Source organism: Bombina bombina, chromosome 6 (genome assembly GCF_027579735.1).
Source record: "Bombina bombina isolate aBomBom1 chromosome 6, aBomBom1.pri, whole genome shotgun sequence".
In the NCBI taxonomy this organism is placed as follows: Eukaryota; Metazoa; Chordata; class Amphibia; order Anura; family Bombinatoridae; genus Bombina; species Bombina bombina.
In genome coordinates, this window is record NC_069504.1 from 858,797,159 (window position 1) to 858,815,051 (window position 17,893).

General features: G+C 40.7%; 1 protein-coding gene across 2 annotated transcripts in view; it reads right to left on the minus strand.

Annotated features, from left to right (window-relative positions):
• LOC128663791 (uncharacterized) overlaps positions 1-17,893 on the minus strand; it is a 331,967-nt gene that overhangs the window by 280,098 nt on the left and 33,976 nt on the right. Inside the window, exon 1 of one of the 2 annotated variants that reach the window (XM_053718294.1) lies at positions 10,248-10,422. The exons of the other annotated variant lie outside the window; for it this stretch is intronic. Coding sequence (XP_053574269.1) covers positions 10,248-10,254 — 7 coding nt within the window. The 5' untranslated portion in view covers positions 10,255-10,422. Of the gene's footprint in view, positions 1-10,247; positions 10,423-17,893 lie in introns of those variants that run through there. 2 annotated transcript variants of the gene reach the window in all.

A 17,893-nucleotide genomic window follows, 5' to 3' on the forward strand; every position in this document is an offset into this window, starting at 1 on the left:
GTGCCCACGCATCATATTCCAATTCCATTCAAATACGCCCCAAAACCATAAGCCCCAGATGCATCCGTGTACATCCTGCACAAATGACTTCCCATTGAACTCCTCCAAAAACACCAACCACACCCTCAAGTCTTCCTTCAAGTTCCTTGAAAGTCTGACCCTGTGATGTGGTGCCTTTAGACCCTGCCAACAACCTTCTAAAAACTCTCCGGACCAGAATTACCCTACAAGTGAAATTAAGTTTTCCCAGGAGAGATTGTAACTCCTTCAGAGTCATCTTTCCCTTCATCACCGCCCTAGAAATGACCAACCTCAAGTCCTCAACCTTCTCCCAAGGCAAACTACACTCCATTCTCTCTGTGTCAATCTGGATCCCCAGAAAGCTCAACACTTTTACTGGACCCTCCGTCTTATCCGCCGCCACCAGTATATCAAAAGTGCAGCCACCTCCAGGAATGTATTCAATAGGTGTTTGCAGTCCCCCGAGTCAGCCGACCCGACAAACAGGAAATCGTCCAAGTAGTGGACTAGCGAGGACATCCCTGCTATGACCCTAACCACCCATTCTACAAATGAACTAAATTTCTCAAAATACAAGCATGAAATGGAACACCCCATGGGTAGACATAAATCCACAAAGAATTCCCCTTGAAAATGGCAACCCAAAGTGTGATGAAAAGTCGGGTGCACCGGCAACAGCCAAAAAGGCTGCCTCCACATCCACCTTCACCAGCCAGGCTCCCTGGCCAGCCTTCCTAACCACACTTACTGCTTCATCAAATGAAGCATACCGCACAGCCATCAGGGCTGGGTCAATCCCATCGTTAACCAACAACCCTTTTGGATAGGAAAGGTGGTGTATCATCCTATACTGACCAGCAATCTTTTTTGGAACCACACCCAAAGGAGAGATTCGCATTGCCGGCAACGGCGGGTCCCTAAAAGGGCCCGCCATTCTTCCCAGTGCCACCTTTTTCTCCAACTTGGCTTTGACCACCTGTGGAAATTCCAATGCAGACCTCAAATTACCCGAAATCCCCAAACCCCCTGATCCTGAAAAAGGGGTACGAAAACCATAACTAAACCCTGAAAGCAACAGCTCAGTATCCTCCCCTTTCCCTCTCCTCCTAGCATACTGCCTTAGTCAAGGCAGCATCTCTCTTACCCTCACTGGAGTCTGTGCCCACAGCAGCACCCTCCCTGCTTTTCCTGGTTCCCTTGTTTGCGTTTGAAACACTTGGCACCTGAATGCATTCTACCACACATGAGCACTTACACACACACTTACCGAGCTTATACTTACACACTGATCCGAACCTGCATGCTCCCTCAATGAACTGGAAGCATAATCCTTTTCTAATTGCCATGGCTGTTGCTCTGACCCTCACATTACCACCTTCGCCTGTTCCAGAGCCCCAAAAGGACTGACCCCTCAATGGTATCATGAGCTCCAGCCACACTCCCATCTCGCGGTCATCCCATCTCATTTCCAGCCGAACTGCCATCCTCTGCCAAAACTGCTCGTCATAGCGCCACCACCCTAGACCCCCATAAGTTTGATGAGCTCCAAAGATTTCATCCAGGTAACAGAACATTGCCGAGAAAAGCTCTGGAAACTTTTCCCCAATCACACTGGCCAATATTCAAAAAGCCTTAGACCAATTGGCGAACGTCTTCGGCAATTTTCTTCACCTCTTCTTTCTCTCCTCCTCTTCCTTCTTCCCCTGCTGCACTTTTGGATCCTCCTTTACCTCTATAAAGTGATCTAGTGGGAGCAAGGAAAACAATTCCACAAACTGCCGCTTCCAAATTCTCCTTAATCTCCTTGCTCAGATTAATCCCCAATGGACCAACCGAACATAAACAAGGCCTTCTCCAGGCTTGATCCTCCACCTTTAAAACCTCCCCTGTCGGCGCTGAAGCAGAGAGCCCTTTTCCCCCCGCTACCACTATGCTGGCTGGCTCCACCCCACCGACAACCCCAGGTGTCTCACCCCTACCCAAACCGGCTGGAACCCACGCCACAGCCGCTCCCAATGCCCCACTCCACATCGAACCCCCTATTTCCCTTCCTTCCAACTTTGAAACCAGCTCCTTTAATCCTTTTAACACCAGGCCATGCACACCCCCTTCATCAGATACCCCCTCCCCTACAGGGGACCCCACTGTCTCACCTGGGAGTCTTCCAGCCATCTCCTTATCTACCGGCACCCCACTACTAGCTCCCACGCTAGCATTGCCTTCAGTCCTACAGGTCACACTCCCAGTCGGCCTCTCCCCTTGTCTCTTGTCATTACACGAATATGAATTTTCCCTCCTCTGCCTGCTCTCAGATGTTGTCTCAAGTCTACCCCATGTGGGTGACAAATGCCCTTCTGGCTCCCTGTAGCACCTCTGAGGCATCCGGGATCTGTCCCTATGCCGTTCCACCCTGGACCGGCTCCTGTGTCTCCTCTCCTGCCTTTGTGAGGCATGAGAAGCCCTCTGGGAAGGAGGAGAAGTGGTAAGCCTATTTCCCACATCTGACCCCCTATCCCCTCTACCCCCTGCCCTACCTGCCCTTCCCCCTCTAGTTCCCCCTAGTACCATTTCCTTCCTACTTCCCCTGACTCAGGCACCAGGGAATGAAGCAGCTGCATAATAACAGCCAATTCTCCTACCTGCACCGTTTGCTCCTGCTCCCCTGTAGGCTCCACTGTAGTTTCTTCCCCACCCTCCCTCCCCGCTACTCCCTTCCTAACCTCCAATTCCCCTAAATTCCCTCCTCTGCCTCTCAGCACTGCTCTCCCTCTACTCCCCCCTGACTTTTCTCTCTCTTTTGTTCTCTCCCCCTCTTTCTATCTCTCCCCTCTCTCTATCTCTCTCCCCCCTATCTCGCGTGCACGACCGTGCCCGGCCCCACCCCTTCACGTCTTGCCACGCCCCCCGCTTACGCCCGCTACTTCTGCCGCACCGCAGATCAAGTAGGGACTCTCAGGCCAGGTTTGTTTGTCCTCATGCTTCTGCCCGCACCGCAGATCAAGTAGGGACTCTCAGGCCAGGTGTGTTTGTCCTCATGCTGTCTCTACTGCACAGGACAGCTTTGGACAAACACACTTGGCCTTTTATAGTATAGGATAGTGCCTGTATTTATTGATCTGGTGGATATATATGTTCTAATTATAGGCTTCTGTGATATCTGAAAATTATTTTTACATACTGTATGTTAGACTTATCTAGTTTTCTGTACGTGTAAATATACTGTAATTACATGGCTATAAGAAGTTAAGCATTTTTCTAGCTTTCCGGATGGCACAGGGAGTTCTACATGAATAATACAATACAGCTTTATTAATACAACATGATTAAAACAAAAGCAGAAATGAGCAAACATTCGGTAAGGCTTGCGGTGCTAACGAGCATTTTTTTCTCACCACTCACTTAAGACAACACTGGTATTATGGGTATTTACAAACCCAGCATTAGCCGCAAAAAAGTGAGTGGAGAGCAAAATTTAGCTCCACATCTCACCTCAATACCAGCGCTGCTTAAGTCAGCAGTAAGCTGGCTAAACGTGCATGTGCACGATTTCCCCATAGGAAACAATGGGGCTGAGCTGGCTGAAAAAAACCTAACACCTGCAAAAATCAGCGTTCAGCTCCTAACGCAGCCCTATTGTTTCCTATGGGAAAATACATTTTACTTCTACACCTAACACCCTAACATGAACCCCGAGTCTAAACACCCCTAATCTTACACTTATTAACCCCTAATCTGCCGCCCCCGACATCGTTGCCACCTGCATTATATTATTAACCCCTAATCTGCCGCCCTCAACGTCGCCGCCACTATAATAAAGTTAGAAAATGAAATCGAAATCCAGCACTCAGACCCAAGGTGTGTGCAAGCTAGCATAGGATCACTGCAAGGATCCAAACAGTATCCAAAATCTTCAAAGAATGCAGCAGCACCACTTCTCATATAAAAAGTTCCTTTATTAAACACATAGTAGGAGCAGGTAAAATAGAACGACGTTTCGGGTGGTTATCCCTTAGTCATGTTCACATACTGTTTGTTAGACTTAATCACCTTTAAATAGCCATCAGTCAGGTGAGACCACACCTTTCACCTTAATTACTTAGATATACATTTTTCTTAACCTCTATTGCCATCTAGTGGTCTAACCCATATCAAACATACAATTTTATTATATAAAAAAATATTTTTTTTAAAAAAGAGAACAATCACATTTGTTGAAGAGCAGATATCAAAAATGTCAAAATTTAAAATTATAAAATTAAATGCCAGAAAAGGAATTGTATAAAGATAAAGATATTATACTTTACAGGAATACACTTAAATCAAGTTCTCTATTCATACCATTGGGGATTAAGCAATCTAATTTATTGATCCAAAATGCCTCACGTTTTTTGAGAAGCAGTTCTCTATTGCCGCCACGCCTAGGGCTCTGTATATGGTCTATTATTTGAAATCTTAGTTGTGCAATAGAGTGACCTTTACTCAAAAAATGGTGGGCAACTGGGGCCTTTAAATCTCCTGTCCTAATATTGGATTTATGTTGAATTATTCTATCTCTCACCCTCTGGGTCGTCTCTCCGATATAAATTATATTATATCTAATTAAATGTCCGTGTGGGTTAATTTATATCGGAGAGACGACCCAGAGGGTGAGAGATAGAATAATTCAACATAAATCCAATATTAGGACAGGAGATTTAAAGGCCCCAGTTGCCCACCATTTTTTGAGTAAAGGTCACTCTATTGCACAACTAAGATTTCAAATAATAGACCATATACAGAGCCCTAGGCGTGGCGGCAATAGAGAACTGCTTCTCAAAAAACGTGAGGCATTTTGGATCAATAAATTAGATTGCTTAATCCCCAATGGTATGAATAGAGAACTTGATTTAAGTGTATTCCTGTAAAGTATAATATCTTTATCTTTATACAATTCCTTTTCTGGCATTTAATTTTATAATTTTAAATTTTGACATTTTTGATATCTGCTCTTCAACAAATGTGATTGTTCTCTTTTTTAAAAAAAAATATTTTTTTATATAATAAAATTGTATGTTTGATATGGGTTAGACCACTAGATGGCAATAGAGGTTAAGAAAAATGTATATCTAAGTAATTAAGGTGAAAGGTGTGGTCTCACCTGACTGATGGCTATTTAAAGGTGATTAAGTCTAACAAACAGTATGTGAACATGACTAAGGGATAACCACCCGAAACGTCGTTCTATTTTACCTGCTCCTACTATGTGTTTAATAAAGGAACTTTTTATATGAGAAGTGGTGCTACTATAATAAAGTTATTAACCCCTAAACCTAAGTCTAACCCTAACACCCCCCTAATTTAAATATAATTTTAAATAATCTTAATAAAATTACTACAATTAAATAAATTAATCATATTTAAAACTAAATACTTACCTATAAAATAAACCCTAAGCTAGCTACACTATAACTAATAGTTACATTTGTATCTATCTTTGACCTAGATTTGGAGTTTGCCGGTAGCCGTGAAAACCAGCGTTAGAGGCTCCTAACGCTGGTTTTAGGCTACCGCCGGTATTTAGAGTCACTCAAAATAGGGTCTAACGCTCACTTTTCAGCCGCGACTTTTCCATACCGCAGATCCCCTTACGTCAATTGCGTATCCTATCTTTTCAATGGGATCTTCCTAACTCCGGTATTTACAGTCGTTTCTGAAGTTAGACATCTAACGACAAAACTCCTGCCGCAGGAAAAAAGTCAGTAGTTAAGAGCTTTCTGGGCTAACGCCGGTTTATAAAGCTCTTAACTACTGTGCTCTAAAGTACAGTAACACCCATAAACTACCTATGTACCCCTAAACCGAGGTCCCCCCACATCGCCGACACTCGATTAAATTTTTTTAACCCCTAATCTGCCGACCGCCACCTACGTTATACTTATGTACCCCTAATCTGCTGCCCCTAACACCGCCGACCCCTTTATTATATTTATTAACCCCTAATCTGCCCCCACAACGTCGCCGCCAGCTACCTACACTTATTAACCCCTAATCTGCCGTCCGCACGCCGCCGCCAGCTACATTATCCCTATGTACCCCTAATCTGCTGCCCCTAACACCGCCGACCCCTGTATTATATTTATTAACCCCTAATCTGCCCCCCACAACGTCGCCGCCAGCTACCTACACTTATTAACCCCTAATCTGCCGTCCGCACACCGCCGCCAGCTACATTATCCCTATGTACCCCTAATCTGCTGCCTCTAACACCGCCGACCCCTGTATTATATTTATTAACCCCTAATCTGCCCCCCACAACGTCGCCGCCAGCTACCTACACTTATTAACCCCTAATCTGCCGAGCGGACCTGAGCGCTACTATAATAAAGTTATTAACCCCTAATCCGCCTCACTAACCCTATAATAAATAGTATTAACCCCTAATCTGCCCTCCCTAACATCGCCGACACCTAACTTCAATTATTAACCCCTAATCTGCCGACCGGAGCTCACCGCTATTCTAATAAATGTATTAACCACTAAAGCTAAGTCTAACCCTAACACTAACACCCCCCTAAGTTAAATATAATTTAAATCTAACGAAATAAATTAACTCTTATTAAATAAATTATTCCTATTTAAAGCTAAATACTTAACTGTAAAATAAATCCTAATATAGCTACAATATAAATTATATTTATATTATAGCTATTTTAGGATTTATATTTATTTTACAGGTAACTTTGTATTTATTTTAACCAGGTACAATAGCTATTAAATAGTTAAGAACTATTTAATAGCTAAAATAGTTAAAATAATTAAAAATTTACCTGTAAAAGAAATCCTAAACTAAGTTACAATTAAAACTAACACTATACTATCAATAAATTAATTAAATAAACTACCTACAATTACCTACAATTAACCTAACACTACACTATCAATAAATTAATTAAATACAATTGCTACAAATAAATACAATTAAATAAACTTGCTAAAGTACAAAAAATAAAAAAGAACTAAGTTACAAAAAATAAAGAAATATCTACAAACATAAGAAAAATATTACAACAATTTTAAACTAATTACACCTACTCTAAGCCCCCTAATAAAACAACAAAGCCCCCCAAAATAAAAAATACCCTACCCTATTCTAAATTACTAAAGTTAAAAGCTCTTTTACCTTACCAGCCCTGAACAGGGCCCTTTGCGGGGCATGCCCCAAGAAGTTCAGCTCTTTTGCCTGTAAAAAAAAAAACATACAATACCCCCCCCCAACATTACAACCCACCACCCACATACCCTTAATCTAACGCAAACCCCCCTTAAATAAACCTAACACTAAGCCCCTGAAGATCATCCTACCTTGTCTTCACCTCACCAGGTATCACCGATCCGTCCTGGCTCCAAAATCGTCATCCAACCCAAGCGGGGGTTGGCGATCCATCATCCGGTGCCTGAAGAGGTCCAGAAGAGGCTCCAAAGTCTTCATCCTATCCGGGAAGAAGAGGCGATCCGGACCGGCAACCATCTTGATCCAAGCGGCATCTTCTATCTTCATCCGATGACGACCGGCTCCATCCTGAAGACCTCCACAGCGGACCCATCTTCTTCCGGCGACGTCCAACTGCAGAATGACGGTTCCTTTAAGGGACGTCATCCAAGATGGCATCCCTCGAATTCCGATTGGCTGATAGGATTCTATCAGCCAATCGGAATTAAGGTAGGAATATTCTGATTGGCTGATGGAATCAAGTTCAATCCGATTGGCTGATCCAATCAGCCAATCAGATTGAGCTCGCATTCTATTGGCTGTACCGCTCACTTCTTCCAAGACTCGTAATACCGGCGTTAGGCAAATCCCATTGAAAAGATAGGATACGCAATTGACGTAAGGGGATTTGTGGTATGCTCGAGTCGCGGAAAAAAAGTGAGCGGTACACCTGTACCTGCCAGACTCGTAATACCAGCGGGCATTAAAAAGCAGCATTGGGACCCCTCAACGCCGCTTTTTAAGGCTAACGCAAGACTCGTAATCTAGGCGTATTGTCAGTAAACAGGGCATCCTGCCTGAGGGGTTTCACACCCACAAACTATTGGTCTCCAAAAAGTCTTTGAGACTGATGGCAGTAAGGAAAGGGTGGCTGCTGCTTCTCATGCAGTTTTTCTACCAGCCTATTTCTGTGTATTGTCACAGGAATGCATGGTATTATCCATCTATGCCTCCTAACTTGGGGCCAGATTATAAGAGGTGCACTAATAGTTATGCGCAAGCAAAAAGGGGTTTACCACTCGTATTACAAGTTTAAAGTAAATGAGAATGCTTGAGCGCAATTGAAGTTATCGGGTGTTGGAATGAAATGAAGTGGAGTGACCTCAGTGCTCTGGTTTTGTTTTGCAAAAGAAAAATATGTCACAAAACACAACAAAAATACATTTTAAAATAGAGTTACGCTCATAATAAAAACATCTAATAAAAATTATTTAAAAAAACGTATTGCACAAAAAAGTTATAAGGGCTCAAAGATATGAGGTCTCAGGTGTTAGAAAAAACACCTATATATAATCACATATTTACACTCGCACTGTCGTGAGACATACACACACTGTCATGAACCTCCAGACTAAAAAGAAAAAGAAAAAGTCTGGGAGGCATTCTGCTAAGAAGGGCTGTCTGGGGATTTGAACCTGTGGCTCTGTGGTTGCTATTTCTGTTTGCTTACATGTTGAGCCACAGCCAGGTCTAGCAATAGAATCGATCTTAAAAGATCTGATAAATAACTATTTGCCTTACTTGTTATTACACCTGTGCAACACACAGGTGTTCTCAATTCTGGAATTAATCAGAACCAACCCTGTGCAAAACCTCCCTATTTAAGGATGGCTTTTAGTCTGCATTTTTGTCTTCACATTGGATCTGTTTTGTCAAGTCAGAACCTGTTTCCTGTACTTCTTTGGAGAAAGATTTCACCTTTGCACCTGTTTACAAGGTATTACCAGGAGAAAGCCTTTACCTTTAAACCTGTTACCAATCTACAAGTTTGTTTCCTGCTTTATGCAATTCCTGCACTCAGCTATTGCCAGGAGAAAGACTTCACCTTTGCACCTGTTTACAAGGTATTACCAGGAGAAAACCTTTACCTTTAAACCTGTTACCAGTTCACGTTTGTATCCTGCCTTGTGCAATTCCTGCACTCAGCTATAACCAGGAGAAAGACTTTACCTTTAAACATGTTACCAGTTCACGGTTGTATCCTGCCTTGTGCAATTCCTGCACTCAGCTATAACCAGGAGAAAGACTTTACCTTTATACCTGTTACCAGTTCATCATAAGTCTGTTTCCTGCCTTGTGCAATTCCTGCACTCGGCAATTACTAGGAGAAAGACTTTACCTTTAAACCTGTTACCAGTCTACAAGTTGTTTTCTGCCTTGTGCAAATCTTACATTTCAGTTATTACCAGGAGAAAGACTTTCCTTTTTGAATCTGCATCTCTGCTTACTTTGTTTGTTTATTTTCACTCCTGCCGTATGTGGTCTTAACATACCTGAGTAGCATATTTAAAGATTCTGCAAGTATTTGCTTAATCAAAGTATTTTGTTGTTTAAATAAATTTGTTATTTTCAATCAGTATGGCTTCTACTAATCTTCCCTTAAAGCAACTGTTCCAGACAATGAGGCTCTCACATGATATCCTGAGACAGAACATGACACACACACACATATATATATATATATATATATATATATATATATATATATATATATATATATATATATACTAGTTGTGGGATCCAAGCACTCACTGTTAGTGGTATTGCCTGGGCGCACTCTATGGTAGGTAGGTAGAAACTTCTCAAAAAAAGTCCCCTGCGAGGACAAAAACGTTGACTGAACCTATGAACTAATAAAATCTTTATGCTTATTAAGACCTGTGAGTGCCTCTTCTTTTGAGAAGGGATATATATATATATATATATATATTCCTTTAGGTTTAGCACTCTCAACTTCTCTTTCCGGGGTGCACAGCAGCAAGTTTAGACAGTATCGGAAAAAAGCAGGCACTCTCCGTTAATGTTCACAAACTTTTCTTTACTTTGTATCCAGTGACGTTTCGGGGTTTCACCCCCGTCCTCAGACTTACTTACAATGTGCTTAAATCATTACAATTCTTATACCCTACTCATTACCCATTTGCATAAACAATTTGCATAAACAATTAATTAATTAGTATGTGCTCTGTATATTCACCTCTCATCCATGCAGCTTCTAGCGGTGTTTACCCGGCGCCCCTATGACGTCATTCTATATGAGACGCCTCTCTTTGTCAGGTCTCACCACCGGAAGTCGCCAACCCTAGCATACTCACGTCATTATAGATGTCGCCTGTAGCTAGGGAGCCCATAATCAGTGATCATTTTTTTCACCTTAGTAACCCTGTGTAAACAAATAGAAAAACAAGAAACTTATACTATATCATCTACAAATCTTAAAAGCAATAAAAACATCATACAGTATGTCATTATCCTTCCCTTCTTTTGCTATACTAGCAATCTATCGACTACATCATATTTTACTGTTGGTAGCGATCCTCCTATTATGGGAAATTAATCCTATATTATTAATAGGGACCCATATGCCCCATCATATCTTAAGAGGAGCCAATTTACTAACTGAATTGCATCATCATTCAGGTGATCACTCTAAATGTATATTTTGAGGAATTAAACACATAGTTAAACTAATTCAATTTTGATGATCTAAGAAAATACATAATTAAAGTTGTTGCTATTGTGTCACATATTATTTACAACTAGATAACTAAGGTTTTTTGCTTCACTTTAGTAAATTTAGTGAATTTAAAAGAAGCATTGCCAGTCCAGCTTAACATTCAGTCCCTTTGGTGTAAGGGTATTTAGCTCAAATGTCCATCTCGATTCCCTCTGCAGTAGGATCCTATCTCTGTTTCCCCCTCTTCTAGGGACCGGAACATGATCTATTAAGGTATAGCGGAGATCAGATACTTTGGGGGGTAGTTATCAAGCCGTCTACTTTTCTGGCTTCGCCGGCCCAATACGCCAGCCTAAGCTCGCCTACCTTCGCCGCCGCGGACCTGAAAAAATACGCCTAAGTTATCAAATAAAGCTGTCAAAAAGCCGCGGGGCGATGAGCAGCGGACTGTGAGAGTTATCACTCATCCGATCTCGCTGCTCTTCGGCTTTTTCCCAGCTTTCTTGCTAGCCTGTCACTAAGCACTCACACTAAACTACACTGTTCTATCCCTATACCGGCGCCCCCGGAGCCCCCCGCAACTCAAAAAAGTTACTAACCCCTAAACCGCCGCTCCTAGACCCTGCCGCAACTCTTATAAATGTATTAACCCCTAAACCGCCGCTCCCAGACACCGCCGCAACTCTTATAAATGTATTAACCCCTAAACCGCCACTCCCGGACACCGCTGCCACCTACAGTATACCTAGTAACCCCTATCCTGCCCCCCCTACACCGTCGCCCTCTATTATAAAGTTATTAACCCCTATCCTGCTGATCCCGCACCTCTCCGCAACTAAATAAATAGTTTAACCCCTAAACCGCCGCTCCCTGAACCCGCCACAACCTATATTAAACCTATTAACCCCTATCCTGCCCCCCCTACACCGTCGTCACCTATAATAAATTTATTAACCCCTAATCTGCCCCCCACTACGCCGCCGCCACTGTAATAAAATTATTAACCCCTAAACCTAAGTCTAACCCTAACCCTAACGCCCCCCTAACTTAAATATTAATTAAATAAATCTAAATAATATTTCTCTTATTAACTAAGTTAATCCTATTTAAAACTAAATAATTACCTATAAAATTAACCCTAATATAGCTACAATATAAATAATAATTACATTGTAGCTATCTTAGGATTTATTTTTATTTTACAGGTACCTTTCAATTTATTTTAACTAGGTACAATAGCTATTAAATAGTTATTAACTATTTAATAGCTTACCTAGCTAAAATAAACAAGTCATCATCCAGGCGGCGCTGAAGAAAAGTCTTCGATCCGGCCGATGTCATCTTCCGCCGACGCGGAACCTCCTTCTTCACCGACGGACTACGACGAATGAAGGCTCCTTTAAGGGATGGCATCCAAGATGGCATCCCCTCAATTCCGATTGGCTGATAGGATTCTATCAGCCAATCGGAATTAAGGTAGGAAAAATCTGATTGGCTGATGGAATCAGCCAATCAGATTCAAGTTCAATCCGATTGGCTGATCCAATCAGCCAATCAGATTGAGCTCGCATTCTATTGGCTGATCGGAACAGCCAATAGAATGCAAGCTCAATCTGATTGGCTGATTCCATCAGCCAATCAGATTTTTCCTACCTTAATTCCGATTGGCTGATAGAATCCTATCAGCCAATCGGAATTGAGGGGACGCCATCTTGGATGACGTCCCTTAAAGGAGCCTTCATTCGTCGTAGTCCGTCGGTGAAGAAGGAGGTTCCGCGTCGGCGGAAGGAAGATTCAAGACCCGGCTTGGAAGATGACTTCGCCCGGATAGAAGACCTCTTCAGCGCCTCTTTGAAGATGACATCGGCCGGATCGAAGACTTTTCTTCAGCGCCGCCTGGATGATGACTTCATCGGATGGAAGATTTCTTCAGCGCCGCTTGGAGGATTAACTTCTTCCGCTCCGGATGTCCACTTCGGTTCCATTGGTGGCTCGGCTGAGTGAAGACGACTAAAGGTAGGATGATCTTCAGGGGATTAGTGTTAGGTATTTGTAAGGGGGGTTTGGGTTAGATTAGGGGTATGTGGGTGGTGGGTTTTAATGTTGGGGGGGGTTGTATTTTTCTTTTACAGGCAAAAGAGCTGTTTTCTTTGGGGCATGCCCCCACAAATGGCCCTTTTAAGGGCTGGTAAGGTAAAAGAGCTTTGAACTTTATTTAATTTAGAATAGGGTAGGGCATTTTTTTATTTTGGGGGGGTTTATTATTTTATTAGGGGGCTTAGATTAGGTGTAAGTAGCTTAAAATTGTTGTAATATTTTTTAACATGTTTGTAACTTATTTTTTATATTTTTTGAAACTTAGCTTTTTATATTTTTTGTACTTTAGTTAGTTTATTTAATTGTATTTAATTGTAGTTATTTGTAGGTAGTTTATTTAATTAATTTAATGATAGTGTAGTATTAGGTTTAATTGTAACTTAGGTTAGGATTTATTTTACAGGTAATTTTGTATTTCTTTTAGCTAGGTAGTTATTAAATAGTTAATAACTATTTAATAACTATTCTAACTAGCTAAAATAAATACAAAGTTACCTGTAAAATAAAAATAAATCCTAAGATAGCTAGCGTATAATTATTATTTATATTGTAGCTATATTAGGGTTTATTTTAAAGGTAAGTATTTAGTTTTAAATAGGATTCATTTAGTTAATAAGAGTTAATTTATTTAGATTTATTTAATTAATATTTAAGTTAGGGTGGCTTAAGGGTTAGACTTAGGTTTAGGGGTTAATAATTTTATTACAGTGGCGGCGGCGTAGTGGGGGGCAGGATAGGGGTTAATAAATTTATTATAGGTGGCGACGGTGTAGGGGGGGTAGATTAGGGGTTAATAAATTTATTATAGGTGGCGACGGTGTAGGGGGGCAGGATAGGGGTTAATACATTTAATATAGGTTGCGGCAGGTTCAGGGAGCGGCGGTTTAGGGGTTAATACATTTATTATAGTTGCGGTGGGCTCCGGGAGCAGCGGTTTAGGGGTTAATATGTATAGAGTAGCTTGCGTTGGGCTCCGGGAGCGGCGGTTTAGGGGGTAATAACTTTATTTAGTTGCGGCGGTGTAGGGGGGGACAGATTAGTGGTGTTTAGACTCGGGGTACATGTTAGGGTGTTAGGTGCAGACGTTTCCCATAGGAATCAATGGGATGTCTGTCAGCAGCGAACTTGTACTTTCGCTATAGTCAGACTCCCATTGATTCCTATGGGATCCGCCGCCTCCAGGGGTGGCGGTTTGAAAACCAGGTACGCTGGGCCGTAAAAGTGCCGAGCGTACCTGCTAGTTTTTTGATAACTAGCAAAAGTAGTGAGAATGTGCCGCACTTGTGTGCGGAACATCTGGAGTGACGTAAGAATCGATCTGTGTCGGACTGAGTCTGGCGGATCGAAGCTTACGTCACAAAATTCTACTTTTGCCGGTCTCGAGCCTTTGATAACTAAGGCGTATCAGCCTCGCCACAAATACATTGCGGAATTCCAGCGTATTTGAGGTTGACGGCTTGATAACTAGGCCCCATTATGTCCGCTTTTTAAGAAGTGGCGAGCCACTGGTTGATCAGATTCTTGATTTTTTATGGCCGCCCGTATTGAGCTCTTGTGATTGGCCATTCGTATTCGTAGGTTGTCTGATGTCTTCCCTACATAAAATAAACTGCACGGACTATGTAGCAGATATACTACATGGCTCGTAGTACATGTCATTCTGTATCTATGCATGTATCTCTTCCTACTTCTTGGATGGTGGAAAAACTGGCCTGTAATTAGTCCATTGCAGGTAGTACACCCACTGCACTTGAAGCATCCTGGCTTAACTTCTTCCAGCCACGTTCTGGTGGAGTAACAATGTACCGGGTCAGTGAGTTGTAAAATATCCTTTAGTTGAACTATGTGTTTAACTATGTGTTTAATTCCTCAAAATATACATTTAGAGTGATCACCTGAATGATGATGCAATTCAGTTAGTATATTGGCTCCTCTTAAGATATGATGGGGCATATGGGTCCCTATTAATAATATAGGATTAATTTCCCATAATAGGAGGATCGCTACCAACAGTAAAATATGATGTAGTCGATAGATTGCTAGTATAGCAAAAGAAGGTAAGGATAATGACATACTGTATGATGTTTTTATTGCTTTTAAGATTTGTAGATGATATAGTATAAGTTTCTTGTTTTTCTATTTGTTTACACAGGGTTACTAAGGTGAAAAAAACGATCACTGATTATGGGCTCCCTAGCTACAGGCGACATCTATAATGACGTGAGTATGCTAGGGTTGGCAACGGTAAGTGGTTGGCGACTTCCGGTGGTGAGACCTGACAAAGAGAGGCGTCTCATATAGAATGACGTCATAGGGGCGCCGGGTAAACACCGCTAGAAGCCGCATGGATGAGAGGTGAATATACAGAGCACATACTAATTAATTAATTGTTTATGCAAATTGTTTATGCAAATGGGTAATGAGTAGGGTATAAGAATTGTAATGATTTAAGCACATTGTAAGTAAGTCTGAGGACGGGGGTGAAACCCCGAAACGTCACTGGATACAAAGTAAAGAAAAGTTTGTGAACATAAACGGAGAGTGCCTGCTTTTTTCCGATACTATATATATATACATATATATTTACAGACATATATACACATATAAACACATAAGTACATATGTACACACACATATATATACTGTATATATATATATAGATGCTCAAAAAACAAAGTATTGCAGTATGCAGTGATACCTTTTTTTATTGGACTAACATAATATTTAAAAGACAAGCTTTCGAGAGTTTTCCTCTCTTCCTCAGGTCTGAAGCAATACTGATCATTCTGATATAGATACACATCACATACAACAAATGGAAGGGAGGAAGGGGGGTGAGAGGGGGGGGGGTCATAAAAGCAGAGAATGTGTCTGAAGGAGAAAATAGCTGAGAATAGCCAGAAAGAATAAATAAACAGAGGAGAGTAAATAGGTCAGATGAGAGGAAAAACAAAAAGGAAAAAGAAACCAATATAGGACAATAAGATGAGAGATTATAGAAAGTTATGGTAGTGTGTGAGAAAGCCAGAGTCTACATTAAGTCCTTCATTTCTGGTATTGAAATGTGTGATCATTTTCATCTCAATGTCTTTCGTTCATGAGAGTCTTTGAAATTCCCTTTAAGAATTTTAATCCTGAGGTTAAGGATGGAATGACCAAACAGGATAATAATGGTAGGAAAAAGAACAAAGATTTTACACCGACAGCAGGACGTAACATCAAATTGGACAGTTAAGTTTTCGCCTGAGAGTGGCATCCCTAGTCACCACACAAGAGAAAAAAATTGCTTACAACCTTGATGAATAATAATACCATCATCATCAAGCCGGCGGACAAGGGTGGATCAGTAATTGCTCATTTAAACTTAAGGATTTCAATAAGGTTCCTAATAGTCCTTCTAACATTTTATCCTTTTTAACCACAATGTTAGCAATTACACAATCCTGAAACACATAAGGGAGATTATACAATACAAGGTGGATCTCTAATCTATGTCAATTAAGTCAAAATTTATGGTGTGCACAGCCATAATTTAACTCTATTTGATAAAAAAGAATAAGTTACTTACAGAGCATCAAGTAGACACACACAGTGTTCAAAGTCCAGCTTAAGAATGCACTATGGTCCAAGGGTTTCGAATTTCAACAGGACGATGCCCCCAATGTGTCGTATAATACCTCTCTAGTCTAAGGGCTGTCACTAAATGAGTGTTTAGCAACAGATGTATATGTATGATTCTCGCAAAAGAAGATAAAAATGAGATGCTTATAAGAATTATTCTTTATTTTAATATGACTTTATATGCCTTCGTTAGACAAAACCCTAACTATAGACAAATATTTAATCTGGGTTATCTAACAGATTAAATTAATAATCATATTTATCAAATATTAGTTGACATAAACTATTTATTAATCACAGAAAGATGAATACATACCCCGAGATCTGGAGGCTGAAGATAACAATAGCTTCATACAAAGGCAAAGCTTATATACACATTTTAAGCCAATGAAATCAAAGCATACCATAAATGAAAATGCTATCTTTGTATATTTTAACTTCCTTAAAAGACTTTATAATTTTGGCTGACATATAGAAAATACTATTTTAACTTGTTCATGCGCAGTGTATTAGAGTGTTAATAATACTATGTGTCTAGCTAGCAGTATAGGTGTTTTGATTGACAACAGCAACTGAATGTAAATGTCACAGTTTTAAATACATTGTCTTTAAAACACTATTTAACCCATTACTAACTAAACTGACTAATCCTATCTAAGTTAATTTAATTTATAACTCTTCCATATTCTATATCTTAATTTATATCTAAATGTTTTATCTATGAATAACATATTTAATGTGTAATTCTTCTTTGAAATTGTATATTTTCTAATCATGATTTTATAATTTATTCTAATCATGATTTTATAACTCCACACCCAGGACTACACTACAGAAGGTTACAGACAGTAGTCTGATGTAAACTACAACAAAAAACTGTACACGGACCCCACCAAGGAATATTCAGCTAAACTCACAAAACTTATCAAAACATTTCCTAAACACATACAGCAAGAATTAGAAAATCTGGTACCTTCCAATCCTCAGATGGGTACCTTCTACATGCTACCCAAAATCCACAAGCCAGAAAACCCAGGACGCCCCATTATAACAGGTATGGGAACACTTACTGAACAAATATCTGGCCGAATAGAAAACATTCTTAAGCCTCTTGTTATTAAGACTGATAGCTTTATACAGGACACTGCAGACTTCCTTAATAAACTTAACCAGATAAATGAACTACCTAGAAACACTATACTAGTTACTATAGATGTGGAATCCTTATACAGCAACATCCCGCATAAGGATGGTATTGAGGCCTGCAGTAAATTTCTCTCATCCCACCAAACAACACACAAATATGATAGTGCAACTATTGCCCAGCTTATAGAATTCATACTCGCACACAACTATTTCAGTTTTAAAAACAATTACTACCTACAAATGACAGGGACAGCGATGGGCACAAAAATGTCACCACAATATGCCAATCTTTTCATGGCGTA